Source organism: Apostichopus japonicus, chromosome 13 (assembly GCF_037975245.1).
Source record: "Apostichopus japonicus isolate 1M-3 chromosome 13, ASM3797524v1, whole genome shotgun sequence".
NCBI lineage: Eukaryota > Metazoa > Echinodermata > Holothuroidea > Aspidochirotida > Stichopodidae > Apostichopus > Apostichopus japonicus.
In genome coordinates this window covers 4,359,951-4,386,326 of record NC_092573.1, presented here as the reverse complement: position 1 = coordinate 4,386,326, position 26,376 = coordinate 4,359,951, and the positions used below count along the sequence as shown (strand labels likewise).

General features: G+C 37.0%; 1 protein-coding gene across 1 annotated transcript in view; it reads right to left on the bottom strand.

Annotated features, from left to right (window-relative positions):
• The window catches only part of LOC139979244 (conserved oligomeric Golgi complex subunit 1-like), a 72,571-nt gene that overhangs the window by 12,360 nt on the left and 33,835 nt on the right, over positions 1–26,376 (bottom strand). Inside the window, exons 26-27 of the mRNA XM_071990015.1 lie at positions 25,384–25,581; positions 23,162–23,334 (exon numbers count right to left, since the gene is read on the bottom strand). Coding sequence (XP_071846116.1) covers positions 23,182–23,334; positions 25,384–25,581 — 351 coding nt within the window. The 3' untranslated portion in view covers positions 23,162–23,181. The remainder of the gene's footprint in view (positions 1–23,161; positions 23,335–25,383; positions 25,582–26,376) is intronic.

Here is a 26,376-nt window from a genome sequence, read left to right as displayed (position 1 = left end):
TATAATCACAACCAACCCTTGTAATAGTGCTATACTGTCCTTTCATGTGCAGCTCTTAAACTAAGGGAAGTTTCACCCCACGTGAGATACTTTCAGGTTGTGTAGTGAGGTAATTTTTGGTAAAAGGCAAGCTTAAACTCCACATGGTTGCAGTACAGTGTAAAGGCTATTGTCAACTCCTCTTTGAAGATGATCCACCACCAGTGTGGGCACACACAAATACTAAGTCCACGACAAACATCTGCTAAATGATCAAACATGTCTCCCAGCAGTCTAAACATATATATCATGCTTTTAAGAATCTCCTGGACTACAGTGGAAATCAATTCATTACTTCAATAGCCTATTGGTGATTCAGAATCAATTGTCGCCATCCGATCTTGTTTGGGTCCCTTTTCAATAACACTGATAGAGGAGTTGACATAAGACTGGTGCGTTAATGACATATACCCTCCTAGTGGGTGTCGTTGGTATATCCTACAAAGTTATTATCGCCCTGCTAACTCGGTGGTAATATAAAAATCAATACTGACAAGTAAATTCCACTTAAAATCTATTATGGGAGGACCTGCTATTGTTAATTCAAGCATATTGTTCTGCTGGGTTCTTATTTACTTAAGATCAGTTAAATGGATCTGTCAATACGTCACAGTTTTGGCATATATGTAAGGCCCAGCTGGTCACTTCAGTAAATACTACAACTTAAAAAAGAAAAAGAAAAAAAACGAAGAAGCAAATGTGGAAATCTGTTTTAGGATATCTTGTACGGATGGATATATGACAATTTCATACCACTTTTACAACTTTTGTACCACTTATAAACCTACTGATCAAAACTTAATGACTGGCTAATCCTTTCCAATTATTCAAATTTTAAGATTGAAGGCTGGTTTTCATGCTCAGTTGTTAATTTACTCTTTAGTCTCTTCTTCTCTCTATCATGGGTGAGCATCCCTTTTAATCAATGAGCCAACGCTCTTGAGAAACTACGATGATCGGATCATAGGGTTGGCAACGACAAGGTCAGAGGTTCCTAGCTTACAAGGAAACAAAAGAAATGTTCATGTGTGGTATATGGAATGTTATAATTGCATTAAATGAAGTATTTCCATGTAGACTAACCTAACACATGTACAAGACACCATGACAGGCTTTTCCCATCTGATCGCAATATTTCTTTCATACTAAATTCAGTGCAATTATTGCAACTGAAATCAATTGGAAATTCCTATTAATGCATCACCTGGCTTCTATCCAAATTTGCATATTCATGAAACTTACTGAGAACTGTCAATAACTTGTCAACATATTTAGGACTAAAAATCTAGAAGATGACACCATCAAGATCATCTGGTAAGTGTATAAGCCACACTGGATGCTATTGAGGTAAGTGTATTATAAGCAACACTGGGCGCTATTGAGGTAAGTGTATAAGCCACATTGGGGGCTGTGGAGGTAAGTGTATTATAAGCCATACTGGGCGCTAAATTAAGGTAAGTGTATAAGCCACACAGGGCGCTATTGAGTTCCCACCAAACAACGCAAATAATTGGTACCATTGGCATTTAACCTTCCTTGGAAGGTAGGAATTACCATATTTCATTTTGTCGCGTCCTGGAGGAGACAGCATTTTAGAAGTTTGCCTTGACTGTTGTATACTGTCTAATCTATCTACATTAGGAATATCAGTGTGCTATTATTATTATTATTATTATATGCCATGTGCACTAAAGTCATAGTCTGTATAGTATTTCATAAGATAGTCATCCTGGATAAGATCAGAATGGTTAAAGGACTGACACTATTTCACAATTTGCCTTTCTTTCCTCAAACTGGACCGAGCTAGATTCCTTTAAAATACTGTTTCACTCCAATACCCACTTTTAAGATCACCCTCACTAACCTATACACTAGAGCAGCTAGCATACCATGTCCTACGTGGATCTATGGGTGAGATAAATATATACTGATGGAAATCCCCCTGAAACCCATTTTTGGATTGCTATTATTTACAGAGAGCCTATACACAATGACTCAGTGAAAAACAGTGGGAGTGAGTAACATGTGTTACCCAGGGATAGATATACCTTATACAAGAACAGTGGCCTATACACCAGCGATTGGGGAAAGGGCAGGGAGAGGGAAGGGTTGAGAGGGAGTTTGGGGGTCCAAATATCTTTGAGACCCCCCAAAAAGACTGTACAAGAATGTGTTTTTCCTTCTAGAAAACAAGTAATGTCTGCCCTCCTAGAGGGAAAATAATTGTCCTCCCCCGAGAAACAGGTTTCAGCTATACACCACTGATCAGGTGTCAGACACATTTTACTGATTCAGAAATTTAATTTTCTTACTAATTCAATCATCTCCATTATCTGGAAATAGTCCGGAGTTTTAGTCCCTCCAGTGAAAGTTTATGTGAACACCTTGGAAAATTTGTTAATTAATTCTGAGGAAATATCGGGACTCCCCCTTTGAATTAACAAAGTATCCTTAACAGGGATGGTATATTTTCACTCAAGCTGAGAGCTGACCCAGCTGTAATTGCAATGAACTGAATATTGTACCACTGGCCTATATGAGGCTCTCTTGCACAATACCTCATGGTCATTGACCACAAAGATTTTGTTACATCACAATGAAACTCCACTGACCACTGTTGCATTTCCTATTACCAGTGCCTGTTCATTTCACTGCAGTTTGGACAACTGATAGATTGGTTGTGGTTTTTGTTTCAAATTCCTACTGTGAATTGATGGCAGCTGACATTTATACACAACTACTAGTTTACTTCTTTCTTACTTTTATTAAAACAGACTTTTGAGTACTTTGAAAATAAGATAAATGGTTTTCCCATTAAGAAGGAAATTGCTGTTAAAGCGTAAATTCCATTTTAGTTACTGACTTCATTTCTCTCAAAATGTCATTTCAACTTTTAGAAGTTGTTTTTTGAGAGAGAAAGAGAGAGAATCAGGATCGAAACATCACAACCTCTAACTTTTATAATATATCTTCCTATGCACAAATATGATTACTCTATGACATAATATACATCACACTACATCATATACATTGGAATTTAAGTTTAAAAATACTTTACAATCTATATTTTACTCTGTAATCTGCCTCTTCAGGAAGAAAGAGAAGAAGAAGAAGAAGAAAATGGAAACGATACAGAAAGAAGGTGTCCAGACACTTTAAGTCAAAACTGCATGTGTGTTGGAATATTCAGTTAATCCCTATGTTTTGGTGTATATATATACTATGTATAGTCAGAGCTATAATGAATCCATAACAAATTGAACATTCATCGTAGAGGACAGACAGGAATTAGCATTGGTACCATATCACACTGTTCTGATGAAGTTTTTGAAGAAAATGAGTACACTTATGTTGTCTAGCTATAATATCATGGAGGGACTGTAGTTTGTGGAGGGGACATTTCTAAGCCAACCCCTTTTCATGCTTCTCCCCCTCCCCCTCCCCACACACACACTCCTGGGATATGCATGGGAACTTCAATTTACACTTTAGATTAACTCATAGTACTTAACAATATTGTAATTTCCTGAAATTTTTCAAGTTCTTTGGAATTCAACCATCAAAATTATATAGAACAAACTTGGCAGAACTAAAAGTAGTCTGCTATTAGCTACACAGTCAACATCACATGCCAAATAATTAATTTATCATGTCACACAGACATATACTAATTGAACCACAATGGCTAATTAAGCAATTCACTTCACTGACGATGGCATTATTCATAGTCATTTAGTAACCGCTTGATCTATTTTGCGCAACTTCATGGACAATGACCTTTAGGAATTTTCGAAGACATGATCCATTGTACCAAGAGTATCACAAGATATGTTGGAACCTTTATAACTTCCACAGTACTACCCTAGCCTAAACTGAACAAAAGATTTGCAATGGCAAGCGAGCATAAATACTACCAAGGTTAGTATCAGTTTTGACAAGAGCAAACCATCGCAAGCTCTCTGTTGTGATAAACTGTTACATTGAGAAATATCGCACAAAGATATTTCTATATTTCTATATAATACTATCCTTCACATGACCCTGACAATGTTACACTCTAGCTATGTCGCAGGCAAAGAGAACAAATGATTCCGTCTTACGCACAAGATGTGAAACTATTCATACGCTTTTGTACGTAACCCCCCCCCCCCTTTTTTTTTAAAACATGGAACCATTGATGTCAATGCCCCTAAATGTAATTGGATTTCTTTTGTTTTAAATAGCTTCCCTTCCATGTTAAACCACTGCTAGGTATATATGCCTATTAATAAAAGGATGCATTTAGCAGTATTTATAAATAGTTACATTAGTTGCACTTACTATACAGAAAGCACCATGTAAATGATTAATCTTGCCATTTAATTATGAAAATAGCCAATTGGCATTTATCTCAATAGCTGTGTATATGTTGATATATGCACACTGAGGTCAATAAAGTGCCAAACACAAAAGACCCCATCAACGGATAATAAGTTCACTTTAAACTGCAGGAATAATTTATCAGGCATTGCAAACTGCTATGGTATATGGGCAGACTGCTATGGTATATGGGCAAATGGTATATGGGCAAACTGCTACATGGTACTGTATATAGGCGAACTGCTATGGTATATGGGCAAAATGCTATGGTATATGGGCAAAATGCTATATATGGTATATGGGCAAACTGCTATGGTATATGGGCAAACTGCTACATAGTATATAAGAAGACTGCGATGGTATATGGGCAAACTGCTATGCAAGTACAGCATTGTATAGCATCTTTTGAACACAGGGACCATAGCATGAAATATGAGACAAGAGTTCAAAACGTTCAAAACTGCTTCACAAAAGTTTATTCCCTGAAGTTTGACAGTGTTTAGTTTCTCTTCTTGAACCAAAAAGGATATCAATACATCGGAAGTGTAAGAGTGTCATGACACATCATACAGTCAGTTACTTTTATAATAGGTGCTTGCAATTACTGATTATATCATGCATATTAATTAATTATCATGCAAAAGCCCTTGTCGGGGCAAAGTTTCATTTTTCAAGGCCACCAGTAGCTGATTTCATCCTCTTCAACTTCCAAGCATAAAAAAAATGATGATGATGATGACTCAAAAATGCAAAAAAAAGTCATTTCCGTAGGAAGGCTCGTAACCAGCCTTTGTGGTGTGATGGGGAGGAAGGGGGGGGGGCCAGGTAATGTTTTGTCCTTAATATCCCAGTAAGGGAACTAAAGTTTAATTAATGCTTGTGTTGATATGACTCTTCATGACAATACAAAGACCCTACTTTCTGTAACAAACTCAAATATTTGGGGGGGGGGGAGAGAGAGAGGGGCGTTGCACAAATGCAAGTGACTACCAATATCCTATGATATATCTGAATGTGTAGATTGAATAGTACATGTTGGAGGTTCCATCAAGTCCCCCCCCCCTCCCCCCACTCACCAATGTAGGCCTACACTATAAAGTTCATATAGAGTTAGCTACAAAACGTCGCAATTATTTCTTCGGCTTTCCAAGCCAATCTTATTAACAAGGTTTATGACAAATTTGTTACACATTTTTATCAGTTTCATTTTGTGGACAAGAGGTTTATTATTATTGTTATAAAGCACATCACAGGACATGACTGAAACACACATGTGACCTTGACATATGAGAAAGCTGAACACTACTTGTTAATGTCACAAGTGTAAGGCTATTAATTCATTAAAACAATTAAAGACTTAATTAGTTTTATTTTCATCTCAGAGAGAATTTCTTTCATGTAGGAGTACTATGCAATCATGGAAGCATTGTCAGAGAAACAATACAAATTATGAACTCAATATTATAACATTAAAATTAATTACCGCATACAAAACTCCTGATGATTGTGAACATAAGGGGTGGGGGGAGGGGGGCTCATTACTAACTTGGTAATGATTTTGTTAAATTAACATTAACACGCTTTACAGTACAGATGTATTTGTACAGTTGAAAGAAAATCAAAATAAAACCTTCGGGCGTTTTGATGCTGTATGGATGGAAATGATTCTAGAGTGTTGCAGCAACTAAGGAGTAGTTACGAGCAGAGAGAGAGAGATATATATATATAATTCAGGAATAAGAGTCACTGGGAGGATGGCTCACATTTTCACAGAAATGATTTTTACAATTAGTACCATGGCTCGGTGCAGTAACCATATACTCAACCCTACAAATGTCTACAATATCTTTGATTATTCATACTTCTATTAGGGGTGGTGGATAAGGATTCCATTAGATGTGAGGAGGGGGGGGAGGGGAGATTTAGAGTGGCAGTGGGACATGTGACTGCGATTTGAGTGTGCAACCCATAAAACCTTCCAACAAAGTAGATCCCGCTGTGCATTTTTCAGTATTTGAATATCTTCAATATTGTTCAATATCTTTAAATTTGAAATTATGACAAAGTAAAAGGCAATCTTTTTTATCAAGTAGGAGCTGTTCTAAATAATGAAAAGTGGCATTTTGGAGTCTTTTTCGTCCAACACACCTGACGGTGGGGTGGGGGGGTGGGGGAGGAGGAAAGAGGCACATGCAATAAAAAAGAAGTACAAAGTTTTTTTGTAAGTAAGTTAATTCACAAGAAGGAACTGGGAAGGTTTAAACAAAGTTTGAAAGAGCAAAAGAAATTTTTGTCTAGCATGGAATTCAAACAGGCGGGTCAGTGACCTTACGACTGAAGTCCGGTACATAAATTTGGATATATGATCATGCTTTTGATACAATCCACTGGAATATTAACCCTTGCAACCATTAAGCAACAAAGAGAAAAAAAATAAATAGAAACTGGAAATCCCCAGCTATTACAACACTAGAATGAGGTAAGTACTGTAAGGTTGCATTGCCCAAATTTCCTTTTGAAACTGACCATTTGTATCACAGTGACCGGACACTTCAAACTATAATTTCACACTGTCGTTTCATCGTTAACGTTCATTAGGAAATCGTTAGCATTTGATTTGAATTATGTCATAATGAGTTTGAAGAGTAAAAATAGAAAAGTACAAGTCCTAGTTTGGTAATTAATCCAAATTCTTTTCTTTAGAACTTCTATATATCATCTAATTTTAAGTTTAAAAAAAAAAAACGGAGAAAAGAAAAGTGGTAAGAGAAAGAGAAAGTCCTGCGGAAATGTAAAAATTGTGTGAAATGATAGTAAATATAGCACAAGTGTAAAAAACATTCAAAATGTCAGAAATTCTAGCAAAATAACGTCAGTTGACTCATATAAAGTTAAAATGAGCCGTTAAGTTATGGAACAATTATTTCATAACATCACAGCAGCCCCCCTCCCTTCCCCACCTGCGCTTCCTCGTTTTGTCCCTTTTCCCTGGTTGCAGCAAGAGTATTTAGATGGTGGTTACGGATGACGGAGTAGAATAATTGTCACTCAGATGATAGATATATTGTCTGATACTTCCTACTTACTTTAAATGAAACATCAATCCCACCACAGCTAAAACTACTAAATGACCAACAGCTAAGACAAAGATTTTCCCGTCGAGCCTAAGATATCAACTGAGGATGAGTTTATAGAGAAAACTGAAATTCTGTTTGGTCATTTTGAGATATATACTTTAACATCCTTTTTGTTGCATGCACATGATGGAATAAGAAATTCTCTCCCCTCCCACTTCCTCCTCCCACTCCCACTTTGGAGAAGAGGCAGTGGGAATGTTATGAATAAAATGTAAAATCTGTTACTGATGTCCATATGGGGTGATACTTTTTTAGAGAAGTCACACAAAATAGATCATTGGCAGAAAAACCAAAACAACTTGATCCACTCGCAATCCCAGCCCCCCTACCCTCCCCATCCCCTTACATTGAGACAGTATAATCTGTTATCATGTCAATGTTACCTTAAGTGAGTACCATGAGTACCTTAAGAAGGGACCCAATACTATGCATGATGTAGTACAAGGTTTAAGAGGGATGTACTGTGGCCTATTTGTGATTAGGAATATGCAAATTTCTGTACAACTTCTGTTATAAAAAAAAAAAAAACCTTGGCATAATATAGTAAAACAAATGTTTACTACTTTAGTGATAAAATATAATACAAAGACAATCCACAAAGGCAACCAACAAACATGTGGTTTTATGATTCACTCTAGGTCACCCTTGCGAGAAACAATTTAGCAACAGGGCTTTATTGTTTTAGTAATGTTTTAAGTATAAGAAGAGGGTCATACAAAAGTTGACCTAACAGGTAACGATGAAAGGTGGTAAGTGGGTGTCAAGAAAGATAGGAATTTCTGTCTTCATCCTGAGACAAGAAAAATAATGAGAGGTGATCCTCCCCCCCCCCCCCCCTTGGTATAAAGGATTATGGCCTGGTGAAACACAAACAGGCTTTCACTTGTGGTTTTAAGACAGACGTCAAATGTCATGAAAATTAGCAAATTTTGTTGAATTTACATTTCAGATGTTAAGAATGGTCAAATCCAGAACATAGACTAGCTATTAAACTAGACAATTTCTGGAAACTCTCTATCAGTGAGGTTGAAGGTGGGGGGGGGGGGGAGGGGATGGGGTTTGAATTAGTTTCTTGCCGATAGGGTTTCCTTCTTTGGGATAAATAAATGTTTGTGATTTGTAAACACCTTCTCTTTGCTATGCTTTCTTATAAAATCAAATGAATGGTTACAACTTAGCAATACGTCATACCCTTGTCCACAACATACAAGTACAACCTACGTGTATGAGTACAACATACAAGTACAACCTACGTGTATGAGTACAACATAGAGTACAACATACCTGTACAAGTACAACATAGGTGTAAGTACAAGTAGAATTCCCCTTGGTATGAGTAGGAGGCCCTAAGGTTGAGTACCACATAACTGCTCTGAGGATGAGTATATTCATCAATTCAGAGTGAGTATGAGAGCACTATTTGAGTATGAGAGCACACTGTGAGTATGAGAACACACTGTGAGTATGAGAACACACTATATGAGAGCACTCTGTGAGTATGAGAGCATTCTGTGAGTATGAGAAAACCCTGTGAGTATGAGAGCACTATTTGAGTATGAGAGCACACTGTATGAGAGCTTCTGTGAGTATGGGAGCACACTGTGAGTATGAGAACACACTGTATGAGAACACACTGTATGAGAACACACTGTATGAGAGCCCACTGTGAGTATGAGAGCACACTGTGGATATGAGAGCACACTGTGGGAATGAGAGCATTTAATATGGTATAATAATAAGGAATCACTACTAATCTGCAACTTATGCGGAACGAAAACGTGATAGCTCTTTCTTTCGATTGATCAATTCCAGAGTTAGTTGAATTTCCGAACAATTTCATTTGATAATTGCGTGGCAGGCTGTGTTTACGTCATCAGCTAGAAAGAAGGGGTTTCTTCCTCATAGGAGGCGAGTCTTCACGTGACAGGGCGATCGTTAAACCAAACGCCAAGCACACCTGGTTCAGGATCCTGTTAGGTCAGAGATTTCATCGTACGGACGTCAGCCTTCTCTTAATAGGATGTACCCATACATCTATACTATGAATAGCTGCCACAGGCAATATTGCGTAATATCACAACATATCGCTTGTGGCTAACACTGCTCATTGCGACATACAGCGTGACACAAAACTGAAAACGATCATTCTATTTTAAGAAGAGACATTTTAAATTTGATAATGGTTATAACATGCTTGTAAAAGCATTTGACTTTATAACGTTGTTGCTGCTATGTAGTGTACACTGATTTAAATGCAATAATTTCAAAAGATTATTTGAAGGTTCCACAAATATTGACTAAACATTTTCTGGTAAAACAAAGTCTTGTTTATCTAAATGTTATCATTTGCATTTGTCATTACGTTAGTCTTGCAACATAAAAGCTGAAACAATTGACAGAAAAGAAAGAAATAAGCAAGTGGTTACTATTAGTGCGATCAGTCTTCTGTAGGTTCGGTCAAAAAGCTACTTGAAATTTAAAATTAATACCATACATTTCTGAAATAGTTGAAAAGATAATAGAAATGTCTGCAATGTTTTTTTACTCCAGCAAAACATTTTTTTGTTTTTTTTTAAATTGCAATGCCATTTTCTTGGAAGTAAACTTGCAAAGCTGATGGCATAGAGAGGAGATTATCAGGATATTTTGTTACTTGTCAAGTGGTTAGAGTACATGGACTTGAAAAATATTAAAAATTGTAATCTTGATGTCATGAATGCTCTTAAGTTAGTAAAATAATACACAGTCCGGTTGTTGATTCGTTTAGTCAAAATGATACTTGCTGGTACGACTTTATGCAAAGGCGGAAAATGAAAAGTTTATGAAAAGATCATCGCGCTAAACGTGTTAATAATTTTCCGTCTCTCTTTTCCTTGCTTTTACCAAAGGACATGTTTCTCAACAGCATGGTAGGTTCTTTTTCCCCTTTCCCAAATTCTTCCCTTTTAGATGTGCGTGAGCCCTCATCAGGACCTACGTGCAGCAGCAGCACTGTGATGAGATAACAATGTAGGAGTGACTCGTTGTAACCCACACATCCTGTTCACAGTAATCCAGTGTAAGTCTACTATCATGTCAATGAAGTATGTAAACCTGGTGCCATTGCCGCACCAAATCACATGAATAGCTAAGAAAATATTTCACAGCTCGGGAGATATTAACAAGAGTGATGAGACTGAGGATGGGGTAGCGCAGGGTGTCGGGGGTATGTGGGTTACAGCTGGGGTTCCTGGGTCAATTTATTGGTTCAGGAAAATATAGGATAACGACTAGTGTACATGCTTAATTTCATAATATACTTGATTATAGAAGACTTCAAAAAAATGGAGGGAGGAGGAGGGGGAGGAGGGGGGGTTCTGGTGACATATTTGTCATAACGGCCAGACCTGACTTTTGACAGGACTATGAAAATCAAGTGTTTGATATTTCATCAAAGTAACAAAGTAAGACTTGAGTAAGTCTTAACCTGCTATCACAGATCCTCTTTAAGTTTTATTACGTCTTCTTCTCGTTTTTTGTCCTTTTACAAAAGTTAATTTATTTTCTTGGCAAGGAGTGACGTTTACATAAAATGCGTTTGTTATCATTTTAAGATGGTAAAGTCCCAATCTGGCAAAAGGATGTAAGTGACACCCCATGCAGGCTTTCCAAGATTTTAGGTCCATGGTTTGATATGAGTCATTTAGCTGTACACTAAAAATAACATGTTGCAATTAAAATGTGTTAATGTTTAAGATCAAATAACTACTAATAACTTATACAATGACAGCAAAGTTATAATTTAAATTTCATCATGATGACATTTAGAAACAGTTCAGTGAAATACTTAAGGCAAAAATTAAAAGATTTTCTATGTGACCCACAGCTGAAATGAATTCTTACGCTTTGACAGGGCAAACCTTTCTGGAATTTCTGGCTGCTTTTCCCTTGGACAACCAGGCCATACTGTTTCGTTGTCCGATAACAAAAAATATACTAAAATAACAAAAATGGCTGTAGGTTTGGTATTAACACACAGCTTTGGGCCAGTAAAACAACCCTTTGGGTGAATATTAGGCCAAACACTATTTTTTGTTCCTACAATATCTGTAAATGTGGTGGAGATTGATATCAATTTATCATTTAACCTATTTTTGGGGATAGTTAGGTTACTGAAACTGATACAAACAACTGGATGACCTCCAAAGCTGAATTTGCTCGCCTCGGAAGACACGAGAAGACCATTAAAAATTTGCCATTTGGTGTCTGGCAACTAAAATTGGATTTTTTCTTAGTTCTCTTGAGGGGAAGGCGTGGGGGAGGGAAGGAGAGAAGGGGTGATGTCAGATTGGTGCATCAGGGTTTCTTTATGCCCATATTTGGGTTTAACCGCTAAGTTTGAGTGACTATAACATGTCTACATGTAATTTAAACTAATAGGCTAGAAATGTTTAGTACTAAGTAAGTATAACTCAACAATTCGGTATTCCTCCCAAACTAAGCTTTGATTCCTATACACCTACTTCTGAGGTTTGGCGAGAAATGTTACCAAAGCTACCAAATATTACTCAAAAATAGGTAAAATTGATCCAATCCAACAAAGGAGCAATTTACTGAGTTTGATTTGATTCTCAACATTTAGTTGTCTAGACACTTTTCATAGTAGTAATATTTATAAAAAAAAACAAATATAAAAGCAAAAAATTCAATTTTTTTTAACTTTACTTCTTTTACTTCACACAAAATTAGATCAGTTATTTAAGCTCAACAAATTCAACATTGTTATATGGGACTTTAGTAACATCAGTAAGTTTGAATGATTTAAGGACTACATTTCATGAAGGCCCCTACATGCTAACATATTTATTATTTTGTGGTTCTATATCATCAATCAACAGTTGTGATGCATTTGCTGTACCATGTCAATGATTCAACATTTTAAAAGAGTACTATACAGTGAAATAAAAGCCAAAAGAAATTAACATAAAAAGTTATAATTCATTATAAGCTTTAACCGTCTGTTGAATTAGTTGTATTAACGACGTGGCGCCTGCCTTATGAATCCTTTCCTTACATTGGTTGTACTGGTCTTGGGGTCATCCATGACCAGACATAATCCATTATTTCATCAACTCTCTCCATATATATATTGATTAATTTAAGGCTGGCACACTCTGCCGATGATGACAAACTTTTGTCAAAAGTACAGCACGATAGAACTTAGTGCTCCCTCCCTCCACAGGCCTCCATCTACAGTTTAAAATAAACACACAAAAATAATACAAAAAAATAACTCCTTAAAATATTGTCTTTTCCCACCCACCTGCAATCTACCATATCCTGTTTGTTAGCTTGATTACTTTTGTAACTGGTCAAATGGTAAAGGATGTTTTCTCATCGGTCAAGATGGCACTGTCCGAGAATAAAATAAAATTGCATAGAACACTGATCAAAAGAAAAATGAACTAAATACATTATTTATGCAATGTTTATTTCTCCACGAAAGGAGGGTGCTCCATCAGGTGAAGTTGAGACGGAAAAAATGTGGGAGGGAAGAGAAGTGATGAGGGGGAAAAGGAGGATGAGGTGCAGGAGAAGGAGGATGTACCTTCAATTTATTCATAATCAAGTGACCTACGTCAAAATTGTATTTCAGAAGTTTTAATGGTCTAGTGGACCAAGGGGAGTGTGACAGAGTCAAAAGAGGGGTGCGGGAGAGGGCAAGAAAACTGCAATGTAACGTTTTACAAACTATCCTCTGAATTGCAAACAGAGCTGAGTTTTCAGACCGTATGAAGAAATAGTTAGCTGTCAAAAATACCAGATATTACAAATTTGACAAATGTCACTTTTTTGTTTATGATATGCAACAAATTGCAACATGCAGAACATGAATGTTCAAATCAGTAATCAGCACACTAAGGGAGTTTGTCAACGAAACCTGAATATTAAAAATTTAAAACATATTTAACAAAGAAAAAAAAAGTTTAAACTTACAAACTTATCAGCTGCTTGATTGACATCGTTGCAAAAGTTGAACCAAAACAAAAATCGATGATGTAATAATTTGGCAAATAAACAAATGACGTGATCCCAGAGGCCTTTGTCCTTGCATCCTACCAAAGTTTCCAAGAATAGAGTTACTGTAACCAACTTCACAACGTAATAAATAGAGAAACACTATCGTCTGTGCAATAACCCCCAGAAACCCTTGGCATGTAATATGGCTTCATCTCATAAGCTATAACAATGCCTGCATGCTAAGTACTGTATTATTAGTCCAGGGTACAATTATACCATTGGGGGTTTTCCACCTTGTTCCTTGTTATCTTCTACAGATGTGAGTATTAGTTAGGTCCAGGTGACTTTGCAATAACCTCAATGACAAGACAGAAATAGAATCTGGGAATTCTTTACAACGGCAGATGAAATTGTAGCCATGTTTTGTGTACATATGAGACATTTATGTGATATAATGTGGCAATCAGTAGGTACGAAGTACAGTCCTAGAAACATTCAAATTGATCTCGCTGCATGAATTCACTGCCAACCAAATATGAAGAGATTGTAAATCTAAGTGCTTTAATGTCAAGAGTTTGTTTCTTCTTCTCCTGCCTCTCTTAATCTTATCTCTCTTAATCTCTCTCTCTCTCTGGGTTTCTCCTTCTCCCTGGTCCTTTTTACATGTTTTGAATTTCCAATTACGCATTTGACACCAACATCTGTTTCAAAGCCAATCGAAAATCTTTAGCTGACTGGTGTATTAAATAAAGAAAAACGTTTCACATAAAAAATGGCTGATATACTCGGCTGTTATTTTCTGCAGCAACGACAGTAATGTTCTATTTTAATATTTTTCATTTTCTTATTCTTATTACTCGTCTTTAAAACTCTTTTTATATTTATACTTGTGAATCATAAAAAAAAAAATTAATAAAATAAAATAGAAAGAAAAGAAAATGGATCAATTACTGATCAATACGCAGACGTTCGTTATTAAAATAAAAGGCACCATGTCAAATAAATTTAGCTCACTGTTTGTGGTTACTTTGATTTATCACAAAGATTTATTAGTATCAATGGTTTAAATGTGTCCTATGCTAGTACACTGACAAGTTTAAGGAGACATATACCCAACTATCATTATATTAGCCTAATATGGCAGAGATATTTGTAAAGAAAAACTCCCTAAACAGCTAAGAAAACTCTTATTCCAATTGGGAGATATCCAAGTTTTAAAAGACGTGTGTGTTGGTGTCATTTTGTAAATCCGTCATGTTGTAATGCTGCTAGGATCTGAATTCCTTTCATTTTGTTTTTATTATTCTTGTCATATTTTCGAGGAAGAATGTTGCCAGTGTTGACACTGTTACCAATGCCAACCATTCGGTATTGTGAAGCGCTTCAATATGTTAGAGTAATATTTGCAAAACCTATCGCGATTACAGGAAGAAAAAAAACTTGAGCAAAAATTAAGATAAAAAGTAAGATAAATGAAGCTCAATGTTGCGATGTTTAGACTTCATCAAGTCTTCAGCCCTTGTGTTTGGAAAAAACAAAACATGAAATCATTTACATCTCCCAAATGGAATAAAATTATTCTCAGCTGTTTGAGGCAGTTGCTCCTGGTAGTTATAAACATCAAATAGATCGATAATGATGGTTGGGTTTGTGTCTCCTTGAATGCTATAATGTCCTGACTATATCTAATTATAACACCACCAACATTACCTACCTGTTTGACGTCTGCTTGCAAGGGAAAGTGGAATGTGTAGGAATACAACACGATCAAACCACTTAACTACCCAGTTTAATTGTTAGCAAGTCTACTCACAATCGGATGAAATTAACAGTTTTGCAATGAATGATTATATGTTGATAAATGTGGTCTTGACTGTGTACTCCTCCCCCCTTTTTTAAAATACATATATTTTGGTTTTCCGAAAGGGAAAACTATGGAGTCACTCTTACCAACCTTGTAAAATTCTGAAGGTGACCTTGAATTGGCTATGACTTTAACGCGGTTCACAAAGTCAGTAGTTACTATTACTGTTAGATTTGTTCATTACATTTTGGTTAAACATTTCATAACCGTAGTTTTGATTTTAGAACCTGCTTTGGAAGAACTCAAGCTATTCTATTTGTTGTTATGCGTCTCTTTAATTTAAAGTGTACAAGTAATTGTGTGGAAGGGTTTAAGCCGGAAACATTATAAAATACTCCCTCACTACTTCACTGTAAATTACCTTGTATTTTACTACGACCTACACTTACTTATAATATATACATTTCTTGGACGATGATAAATGCAATGCATTTATGTCAAAGCCACAAGGAAGTAAGAAACCTTGAGCTAGAGGAAGACGTCATTTCTGTTTTTTATTGGCATATTGCAATGTTTTGCAACCTGCTTTGGAAAACTGTTGACTATTATCACAGCGATGACAAAAATTGGCAGGAAACAATTTTTTAGCCTTTAATTATTTTGATAGCTTGATAGGTATTTAGTTTATATTACACGTGTGCTATTTATGTTTTCTTTGATTGTTCTTTAAAGAAAATACAATCTTGAGTTCAATAAAGGACAAAGAACAATCAGAATAAATTAGACAACTGGCAAACAAGTTACACAATGATATAATTGTCTATAATTAGGTGAATTGTTTTCAAGGAGAACTGCTTCAGTTATATATGACATTTAATAGATTGTCAAGGTTAAACAGGTGCTCCAAGTTAGTTTAATCTTCTCAAGTTATACAATAAACTATCATTTGATGGCCTGGCCGATTAACTGTTTATCATATTTTCATAGGGGAGAAAAGTTGTGTTGAAATAAGACAATTGCTCCCTCGATACAACACCTCTATGACATTTTGGTTATCAAATCAGGTTCATGTACTCCTTGAGATAGACAATAGCCCACAAATAGCAACTGTGGTCTGTGAAAATATATTAGCAGAATCACTCTGTAAAGTGTCACCTATTCATATGATGCAATAATCCTTTAATCTAAATTCCTCAAATTCTATTCACTGTGTTTCACTGAAACAAAGCCAACATTGTTAGTTCATTGTTTTAAAAACCTACTAACACTGTTGGCCCAAAGAACGAAGTTAAGAAATAACAAAGTTTTATATTACCATCATCTCATGTCTATACGTCATTGATAGGGAGGGAGGGAGGGAGGGAGGGAGGGAGGGAGGGAGGGAGGGAGGGAGGGAGGGAGGGAGGGAGGGAGGGAGGGAGGGAGGGAGGGAGGGAGGGAGGGAGGGAGGGAGGGAGGGAGGGAGGGAGGGAGGGAGGGAGGGAGGGAGGGAGGGAGGGAGGGAGGGAGGGAGGGAGGGAGGGAGGGAGGGAGGGAGGGAGGGAGGGAGGGAGGGAGGGAGGGAGGGAGGGAGGGAGGGAGGGAGGGAGGGAGGGAGGGAGGGAGGGAGGGAGGGAGGGAGGGAGGGAGGGAGGGAGGGAGGGAGGGAGGGAGGGAGGGAGGGAGGGAGGGAGGGAGGGAGGGAGGGAGGGAGGGAGGGAGGGAGGGAGGGAGGGAGGGAGGGAGGGAGGGAGGGAGGGAGGGAGGGAGGGAGGGAGGGAGGGAGGGAGGGTGTTAAAGGTTTCCACAGTTTAGCAGAACCCAACAGAATAATAATTAAAAAAGGACTAGAGTTAACATACATTGCACAAGAATTTTACCAAGAATTTTTATGTATGAATATAGCTGCCTCCTCCCCCTCCCCCTCCTAACCTCCGTCCCACCCACTCCACATTATGCTGACAACTCTGTTTTTAAAGGAAAGTCTGAAGATGATCATCCTTACTGGAACCATTACAGATGTTTACAGAAGGTGACATTTATATAACACATGCAAAGACAAAACTAACACAGGATTGTGCAATCTTTGTTGTACAATGATACTGCATTGTGGGATTAATTTGACAACATCGGCCAGTTTTGCATTTAATTCTGTTAAAAAGATAAATGATAAAAGAATAAATGATACGCGAACTACCAGTAAATTGTTGCCTCAGTCCACTAAAATCTTTCCAGGAATTATTTTCAATTTGAAAACAAACTTCTTGGCATAAAGTGGGCATTTGTGTGAGTGACCTCTGTATTACAAGACTGTACTTTAATACAAATCGAAATATCCAGGCCTTAGTTCCTTATATCCCTATTATCCAATCCCGTGCTTTAATACAAACCCAGGTATCCAGGGCTTAGTTCCTTATATCCCTATTATCCAATCCCGTGCTTTAATACAAACCCAGGTATCCAGGGCTTAGTTCCTTATATCCCTATTATCCAATCCCGTGCGTTAATACAAACCGAGGTATCCAGGGCTTAGTTCCTTATATCCCTATTATCCAATCCCGTGCTTTAATACAAACCCAGGTATCCAGGGCTTAGTTCCTTATATCCCTATTATCCAATCCCGTGCGTTAATACAAACCGAGGTATCCAGGGCTTAGTTCCTTATATCCCTATTATCCAATCCCATGCTTTAATACAAACCGAGGTATCCAGGGCTTAGTTCCTTATGTACCTGTTATCCAATCCCATGCTTCAATACAAACCGAGGTATCCAGGGCTTAGTGTCTTATATCCCTATTACCCCATCCTTTGCTGGGTGTGCCAGTGTAAAACTACAACCAAATGAAAGAAGATGAAGGGATTGCCACCAACCAAGGGATAGCTGTTCAGCTGGTAGAACACAGGACTAGAAATCTTAATATCCCTGCTTCAAATCCCATTCTTGTCAAAACCTTCTTTGCTTTTTTCTTGCTTCTTTCAATTTGATTCTAATTTCGTTTCTTGTTTATGTTGTTGATTTTCTTGTAGAAATTTTTCCCTTAGGCAATAACATGAAGGTATGCAATTGACACAACATAAAATATTATTGTGTTTAAGTATTAGATGAATTGGTTGGAATGCCAATACCAAATACAAGACGTAGATTAAACAGGGCATTTCTCAACTAAGTGAGGGTGGGAGGGAACAGGGGAGAGGGGGAGACCCAATTGCTCCTAGTTGGGTCCCCTAGTCTATCTCCTTATAAAGCTAAAGCATGTTACTTTCACAACATTCATTTCAAACATCAGCAAAACCCAGTCAACCCATGACTGACATAAATATATGCTCATAAATGATTACAGAAGAATTACAATGAAAGCTAAAGTTCATATCATATTTAACACAGAATTGAAAAATAAATTCACCAGATAGTCTTCACAGCTAGGTTTTGTTACTGAGTTAGTGAAGTTTTACTTGTACAAAGTATCCTGCACAATAACCAGTTATGTAGGAGGGGGACTACAAAGAACATAGATTCCTGACTTTTATTACACTAGTTAATGTTCTTTCTATTACTCCAACTTCAGCAAAACATTCTTTTATGATAATCGGTTGAAAAAAAAAATCCTTCAGCCTGAAAAAAAACAACTGATTATCATGAATACAAAAGGAGAACCCCCCCTCCCCACGCCACAAAGTCACTATGATGTGTAGAGAGTCTTTCCAAACAGAGGAAAAAGAACAAGAAATTTCAATATTTTATACCGTAACAAGATTAAAGATTTTTCTCACTTTTCATTTAGTTACAAATTAATGTGATGTACATTATAAGAGAAAGTTGATGATATCATCAAATCAGTGTATTCATCCTATTCTCCCATTGGTAGTTTAAATTCCTGCACTGGACAGGATCTTACTTTCTTTAGTACAACAAATCAAGTTATTTCATTTCCTCTCAAAAGTCTCATTTGTGAGGAAATTCTGGGAAAGAAATCTTTTGCTCTCTAGATAACCACATTACCTTATTCTAATAGAGAGAGAGATAGAGAGTTTTTAGCAGTAAAAATTTCATTTTCATTTGATTTCCTAAGCCAATCAGGGACTTTGACAACTAATTGTAATGCTTCGTAGTTTCGTACAACGTATTTCATGAAAGGCTTACAGTGACTGACCTACATAAGGTGAATGGTATGGCTTGCGGTCTTGTAATTTGGCCTAATCAAAGACCTAAAATAGTATGTTGCTTGAGTTTTCATTGAGTTGTTCACTTCTCTGAGAGGTTCTTATTGTTACATAATATAAAATGTTGTTTGTTTGATAAATGCCCGTGCCGTGTGACATTCTCTCCACGGTTAATCAAACAAAACGAAACTGTTGAAGTTTGTGACACATTTCCCGTACGTTAGTGACGTGGACGGAATAAATTTGACCTTCCTTTTATCTGTCACAAACTTGCACATGATGGTCAGTGTCTCAGTCAATAGCGCCAAACTTGCCAAAGAATGCTCGTTAACACCATTTTAGGTTTGCTTTCATCAGTTTTTTTGTTCACAGGACATAAGCAATATTTCTTTCAAACTTAGTAATGTTTACAGCATCGCTTACATAATATAAGCATTTCTTTTACTAGTATTACGCTTACAGTAACCCTTCGCAGACTATAATATGTTTGATGTTTTTAAAATTGCAGAGAATATATGGAATAAATTGACAGCAATAAATTACCGGTACGGTTAGTAACATTATTTCCTGTGTATATGAATTCAGAAAACCTTTTGGTATGGATGTTTCTAGCGGACATGCTACAATCTGATTAAATCAGTTTCCTTCAAATGTGAATACCTTCCTGACATTCTCAACACGGTATTGCTTTTTTTAAGCAACCAATCATTCAGCTAAATGTTATTTTTAAAGACTTGATCACTCATTAACTCTAAGAACTAATCAAATCATTACAGCTACAGAGTGGCTGATAATTTCCAAGTAGCAGCCCTGAGGCAACGTGTCCAAGAGAATCCCCTGCAGCAAGGCTGCATTAATATCATACAATTGAGATAACCTTTAGCAGAACAGTAGTGCCTATTGTGTGAAATTGTAAGTCCTACGCAGCATGGCTGCAGCCAACCTCAACTCCAACCTTGGAGACAGCACTCTTAGTAAAGGGAGTGAAGACTCGGGCACAAAGAAACGTCTAATGCCGGTAATCTGACCTAGTTTCGAATGAGGTGTAACAGAAGTGTTAGACACCACCATTGATCCCAGAAAATACGCACACAGCTTGCTACCGTCGGTAATTAGACACTAGTGTACAGTCAGTACATACAGCTACGGTCAATACCCACAATACAGTGTACATAGCAGCAATGGACATCTCAGGTCCAGATAGAAAGGTATTACGTTTCATTACTGTCTGACAAGAAAAAAAATTCACTTGCAAGTAATGGAAAGTTTACTTTTTTCAGAGGGCGGCACGTCTTCAATTCCTTTAGGTATGTAATCATTTAAACAAAACTTTCTTTCCCAATCACACAGTACACAAATCAATTATCTTCTATTATTTTGAAAATATCTTTTATTTTCTGTTACATCACAGCCTTGTTATTAGTATCTTTGCTTTCTAGGGCTGTTTACATTATGCTATTTTCTACTGTTCTGTGTGTTCTGTTGTCTTTTGCTTTTTCTGTATCATCATACCAGAAATAAATTTGAATTGAATTGTGATAATAGATGCTTCTAATCATTTGGTAAGACATTTACGACAACATTCTCACTCCCAAAAATGGAAGTTTCCACCTGATCAATGTTGATACTCGTTTTGAACAAAAGTGCACACACAGCACTGTGAATGCAAAACGTAGAGCTCATAAAATAAAAGTTTGCAGATTTTCAGTGAGAAAGTACTATGGCCACTGAGGTGTTTATTTAACAATCTAAAAGAATCCTTTATTGCTCTGGATATGTAACTCCTTCCTTCCCTTCCCCCTCCACCTCTCTTTACCCCCGCTAATAAAATATTGACGAATTAAAAAACATATTCTCAAAGGACACTCTAAGCGATAGCCAGTTTTACAGCTGCTGGCTATAAACGAAACCGTTTTGATATGATGCAAGGGGAACACAGGATAGTATTTTTAGGTATTACACAATCAAAGAATTGCTGGCTCTTCACCAAGCACTTTCGTACCAAGGTATTTACATAACGTACATAGCAGCCAGATAAAACCCGGGTGAGTGACGCATGGTTATAGAACACTGACATCGTAACTAATCTTAGAAAGTTTGGAGAACTGTGTTATCTTTATCGAGAGTATTTTTGATCATGAGATTGTGATTCTATTTCCAAACTTCAAAGAGGAGTTCATCCAAGGCTGGATCGTTCTTTATGAATAGTTACTGGTAGTGCGCAGTAAGAGGGAATTTCCCTAGCTGGGGAAGATCCACTGAGAAAACATATTTCATAAGAGTCCCACGAAACGGAAATTTGTCTTGCCATGCTATTCTTTACAGTTTTTTTTATTTATTTTAGTATTATGAAATCATTTAATTCATTTTTATAGAGATAACAAATTGAACGAGCATACAACTGAAGTGTTGAATTTAGTTATGTATTCCGGGGGCTATTCTTGTAGAAGAAGACATTCCCCATAAATAAACTGAAAATGACAAATTTAGGAATAAGAAGCTCTATTCAATAATCTGGGCTTTCTATGTCATACCCAAGTTAGTACCACATCATGTAAAAGTGGCTTTCTATGTGTGTTGGTAATAATCTCTGTATACAATCCCTGACATCCTTTCGTGCTGGTTGTCAATTTTATATTTTGTTTATCACAGTAATGTCAACCATATGTCGGATGTAAAATCAGCAAAACACCAATAAAAATTTACATTCAGAGGAGAGAAATACATCCATAATTAATACGATGCTGAGCAGTTGAAGCTCAAGATATGCCGTCTGCCCCTGGAACAATGTATTAAAGACATTACCAGCACATCCTGGTGCATACAATCAGCATAATCATGTTGCTTTTTATCACAGCCGCTCTCGATGTGAATGTATTTTTTATCACCAAGCTACTTTTGTGGGTAGGAGAAAGCTCCATGAGTCAGCAACACTTTGATGCTTTCTAGAGAATGAGCCCCAGAATCAGATTATGAGACTATCACTTCAGAGTTTAGACAGGCCTTCATGCTTATCTCAACTAGAGGGCAGCAGGTAACTTTAAGAATATTTAAGTCTGCTGTAATTTGCACAGTGCCCAAGAGTCATATATGTATCCCGATGAATTATTTTCAGAAACAGAGGATGGTAAAGAAATAAATTGCATCTATGGAGACAGTATTTCATTTAACTGTAATTCCTTCATTCAATTCCAAACTTCAGATACTGAACTATGATCTGTCTGTTTCTGAACACGGATATTTCATAAAACAGATACCAAATGATTTATCGGTGCAATTATTAAAGATGTCTGTACATAATATTACATGTTCAGCATTTGTAATAGAGGGCTTCCTCTGATACCACATCCACACACAGTACACAAGAAATCTTGACAATGTCTTGACGATGAAGTACACTAAGTTCCTTTATGCATCACTACAGACTGCAGGATTTAACAAAACAGCATCACCCAAATATTCCTCAATGTTAGATGAAAAGGAGAAAAAAAAGAAAAAGAAAAAATAAGGAAGACAGAAAAGCGATACAAAAAGGAATTAATCTCTTCTTGCTATCGTGAGGTCATTTTACAAATTTAACTCATATTCAATCGCTTCTTGCTATCGTGAGGTCATTTTACAAATTTAACTCACATTTAATCGCTACTTGCTATTGTGAGGTCATTTTACAAATTTAACTCACCGTTTTGTTAATTCACACTTCTATTTTGACTGTACTCCCAAGTTACTTAACCATCCCGTCTTAAGTGATTCAAACTTGGACGTCAAGGACGCAGGCACCGTCTGGGATTTGTGGAAACCAGGGGATCCAAAGAGATTCGGCGTGGAGGGTGATCTGGTCTTTGTTTTACGAGGCTACGAACAATGGAGAAAAATGAAGGTTAATTTTAAAAGCAAAGTAAAATGTACTCCTCTATGAATTTTGGAATAGGAGTTCAAAATGTAAATGAACAATGGAAAAGTGACTGCAAAAATATAAGAACAAACTTGTTAAGGGCAAAAAAGAAATATTTTTGCTAGAACAAACTTGAAACATTAGGATCCCAGTTCAATTTGTGACAGTTTTTAGTATTGCTGTCAGTTGTGGACCTGTAAGATTAAATATCTGTAACAATTCAATGAAAGTGACAAGACAAATAAAATATTTCAGCCCAATAGCTGTCCTACAGTAGTTTACCATCATAATTTACTTCTTTCAAAACAAATATTAATATTATCGATCTGTTTGTTCTGTGACCACCCCCCCCCCGGCTCTCCTCAAATGGGGCTAATGCAGAAGGAGGGGGTGGATTGGGGTTTAGGAGAAATAATATTCATGTACATATGTCAAGGTGGAGAAGGAGGGGGCGGGGGAGGGGGCAATCTGTAGAAATATTATACCACATTCTAAGGTAATTTTAATCATGAGATATGCTCTCAACTCCCTGATTAACTTTGACGGTACTTTCCGTCTAGTTCTTGCTGGGTACACCATTCCTGCATTGCTGCAAAGACTTTTATAGCACACACTCTATTCTTGATAGTGAGATCAGAGTTAATTCTGTTGCGGTCGAAACAAGGAGAATAAGTTCCAGATCTGAGTTACATTTAACTTAGTGTCCTCATCTCATACTCAAGATGTGATCTCGATTTAGCCTAAGAGATCCTTCAACTCATTTTAAGGACTGTCCCAATACCCTTGGCTTAATTTGAAATAAAGCAAGTTGCATTGTTGGCAATGATGTGGATTACATTTAGCTCTCAGCCTCAGGACCCCTTCCAGATGTCAGATTGGAATCAGAATGGGAATATAAGTGTTAAAGTATCATTTAATTCCCAGGAAATGATTCTGACCTACCTTTGAATCAATCCTTGGTATGGCAGGTTGGGCTTATGCCCAAAGATGTGAGTTATATGTACAACTACAGTTACTATCTCAATATCAAGATCTGATCCAGAAGTTAAGATGTATTCATATGGTCTGAAAGCAGATTTGATATCTCAGGAGTGTTACACTGTCCCCTAGCACAGGCTAAAGTCATGTGGGTTACAGCAGGTTGGACTGCTGCTAAAAATTGCGGCTAAATTAGTGTCTAGCTTATATTAATGTCAATCTTTAAGATCTGATCCAGATAATTAAATACCGATCTGGAATGTCCTGTAAAGCAACTTTAAGATCTCAGCCAGTGGGGGTCATCCAACCATTAGCTCAATTCACGAGGAGCAAGCAGATTGGATCGTGAGTAAGATCTGACTGCTTCTAAAAAGCACCATATTTTTTTTTAGCCTTTGTGGAAGATCCTGCTAGGACCAAAACATCAGACCAACTTACTTTTACACATTCTCTTACACAGGCACTCTAGTGGATAAGCAGTTTGCTAACAGTTTCATTTTATTTTGCTTCTACAAACTACGGTAATTATCTGAATCTTAAAGATATGATTCCGATGTTATGATTGATCAGGGACATCCTATAGTCTTAGCAACTTTAAGTCTTAGATATGACTGTCACCTTCCTCTGTTTTTAATTTATGCAGATATCTAGCAAGTTGGACTATTGCCTGTATGGCTACAGTTATCTTCTCCATCTCAGGAACTAGCCCCACCGTGAAGATCGTAACCACATTTAATGTTAAAGGAAGAATGTTACTAAACTCGTGCTTGATCAGCGTTAGAGAGAAGATTGGGTTGTTGCCATGCCTGATGTGAGGGGAGGGGTGGGAGGGGGTTAGTGGGAGTGTACACCCCCAGGGTCAATAAGGAATCCACCGTATATACGTAACTTAATGACAATATATTCTAATTCTCATAACATACTTAAAGAATAAAACTAAAGACTTGAAATGGGTCTATGGTTACATAGCAGTCCCTGTGGCCCTGGTCACTTCGGATGTTGCCAAAGATGTGATTGGCATGTCCACCTACCTCCGGGTCAATCCGAGGGATAGCTGGTTGAACCGTGGCCAAAGATGTCCCTTGCACTGTACTCATTGGTAAGAGGTTAAATCGTAACTGACTGCTGGCGACCGGAAGGACATTGTGTTGCTCTTGGTAAGTGGCAGATGCTGCCCTGTGGGTTGTGTAGAGGTGTTTGTTTGGGTTGGTCAGGGAGCCCATTAACAACTGCAGTTAGCCAAAAAGAATTAAAAAATTGTAAATACATTGGAAAGTTTGAAGAAAAAAGGATTACTAACATGCGAAACCAAAGAGAAGCAGCCAAAACAAACACAAACAGCAAAACTAACAAAAATTGAATAAGGAAATATGAAAAAAAGTGTCTTATCTTGTTTTCTGATACAAATGTTGTTCTTATCCAGTTTTGGTTGGTCATTTTTCCTGTCTAGACTGTGTTCTTAACAGTGACAAGTTATTTCTTGCTTTATTATGTATATGATGTCATCACAGAGTTTCTGATCCTTAATTTCATACTCATTATAATGGTTGGTGAACAATCCTTGAGTGGAACACTAACATGAATACAATTATATCAAGTCTTCCCTCAGCTCTTACAGGTACGCAACTATCTTTCAAATCCATCTATTTCATCTCCTGTCTCGTTCAGTGCCATTTCAGATATTATTTTGGTCTTTTCCTCAAAATTTTTCTAGAGAATAATTTGAATTACTTCCCTGTCATTCTGCTGTTTCCTCTGAATGAAATAGATATATAAATGAATAATTTAACAAACAAATGAATATATCAATAAATGAATATTTATTCTATGACAAGATGAATTCATTTAACATCACCGAATCGCTTGCTGTTTTGAGTTCAACATAATGCATATTCAGTGCTCACTTCTGCTGCAGCTGGTTTTCTTCCTGTCAATACCCCACAAATATTAATTGAGTAACAATAATAATAATATCAGCTACGATAGGAATTGAGGACACAACCTTGTTTGCAGGTAAAAAGTGG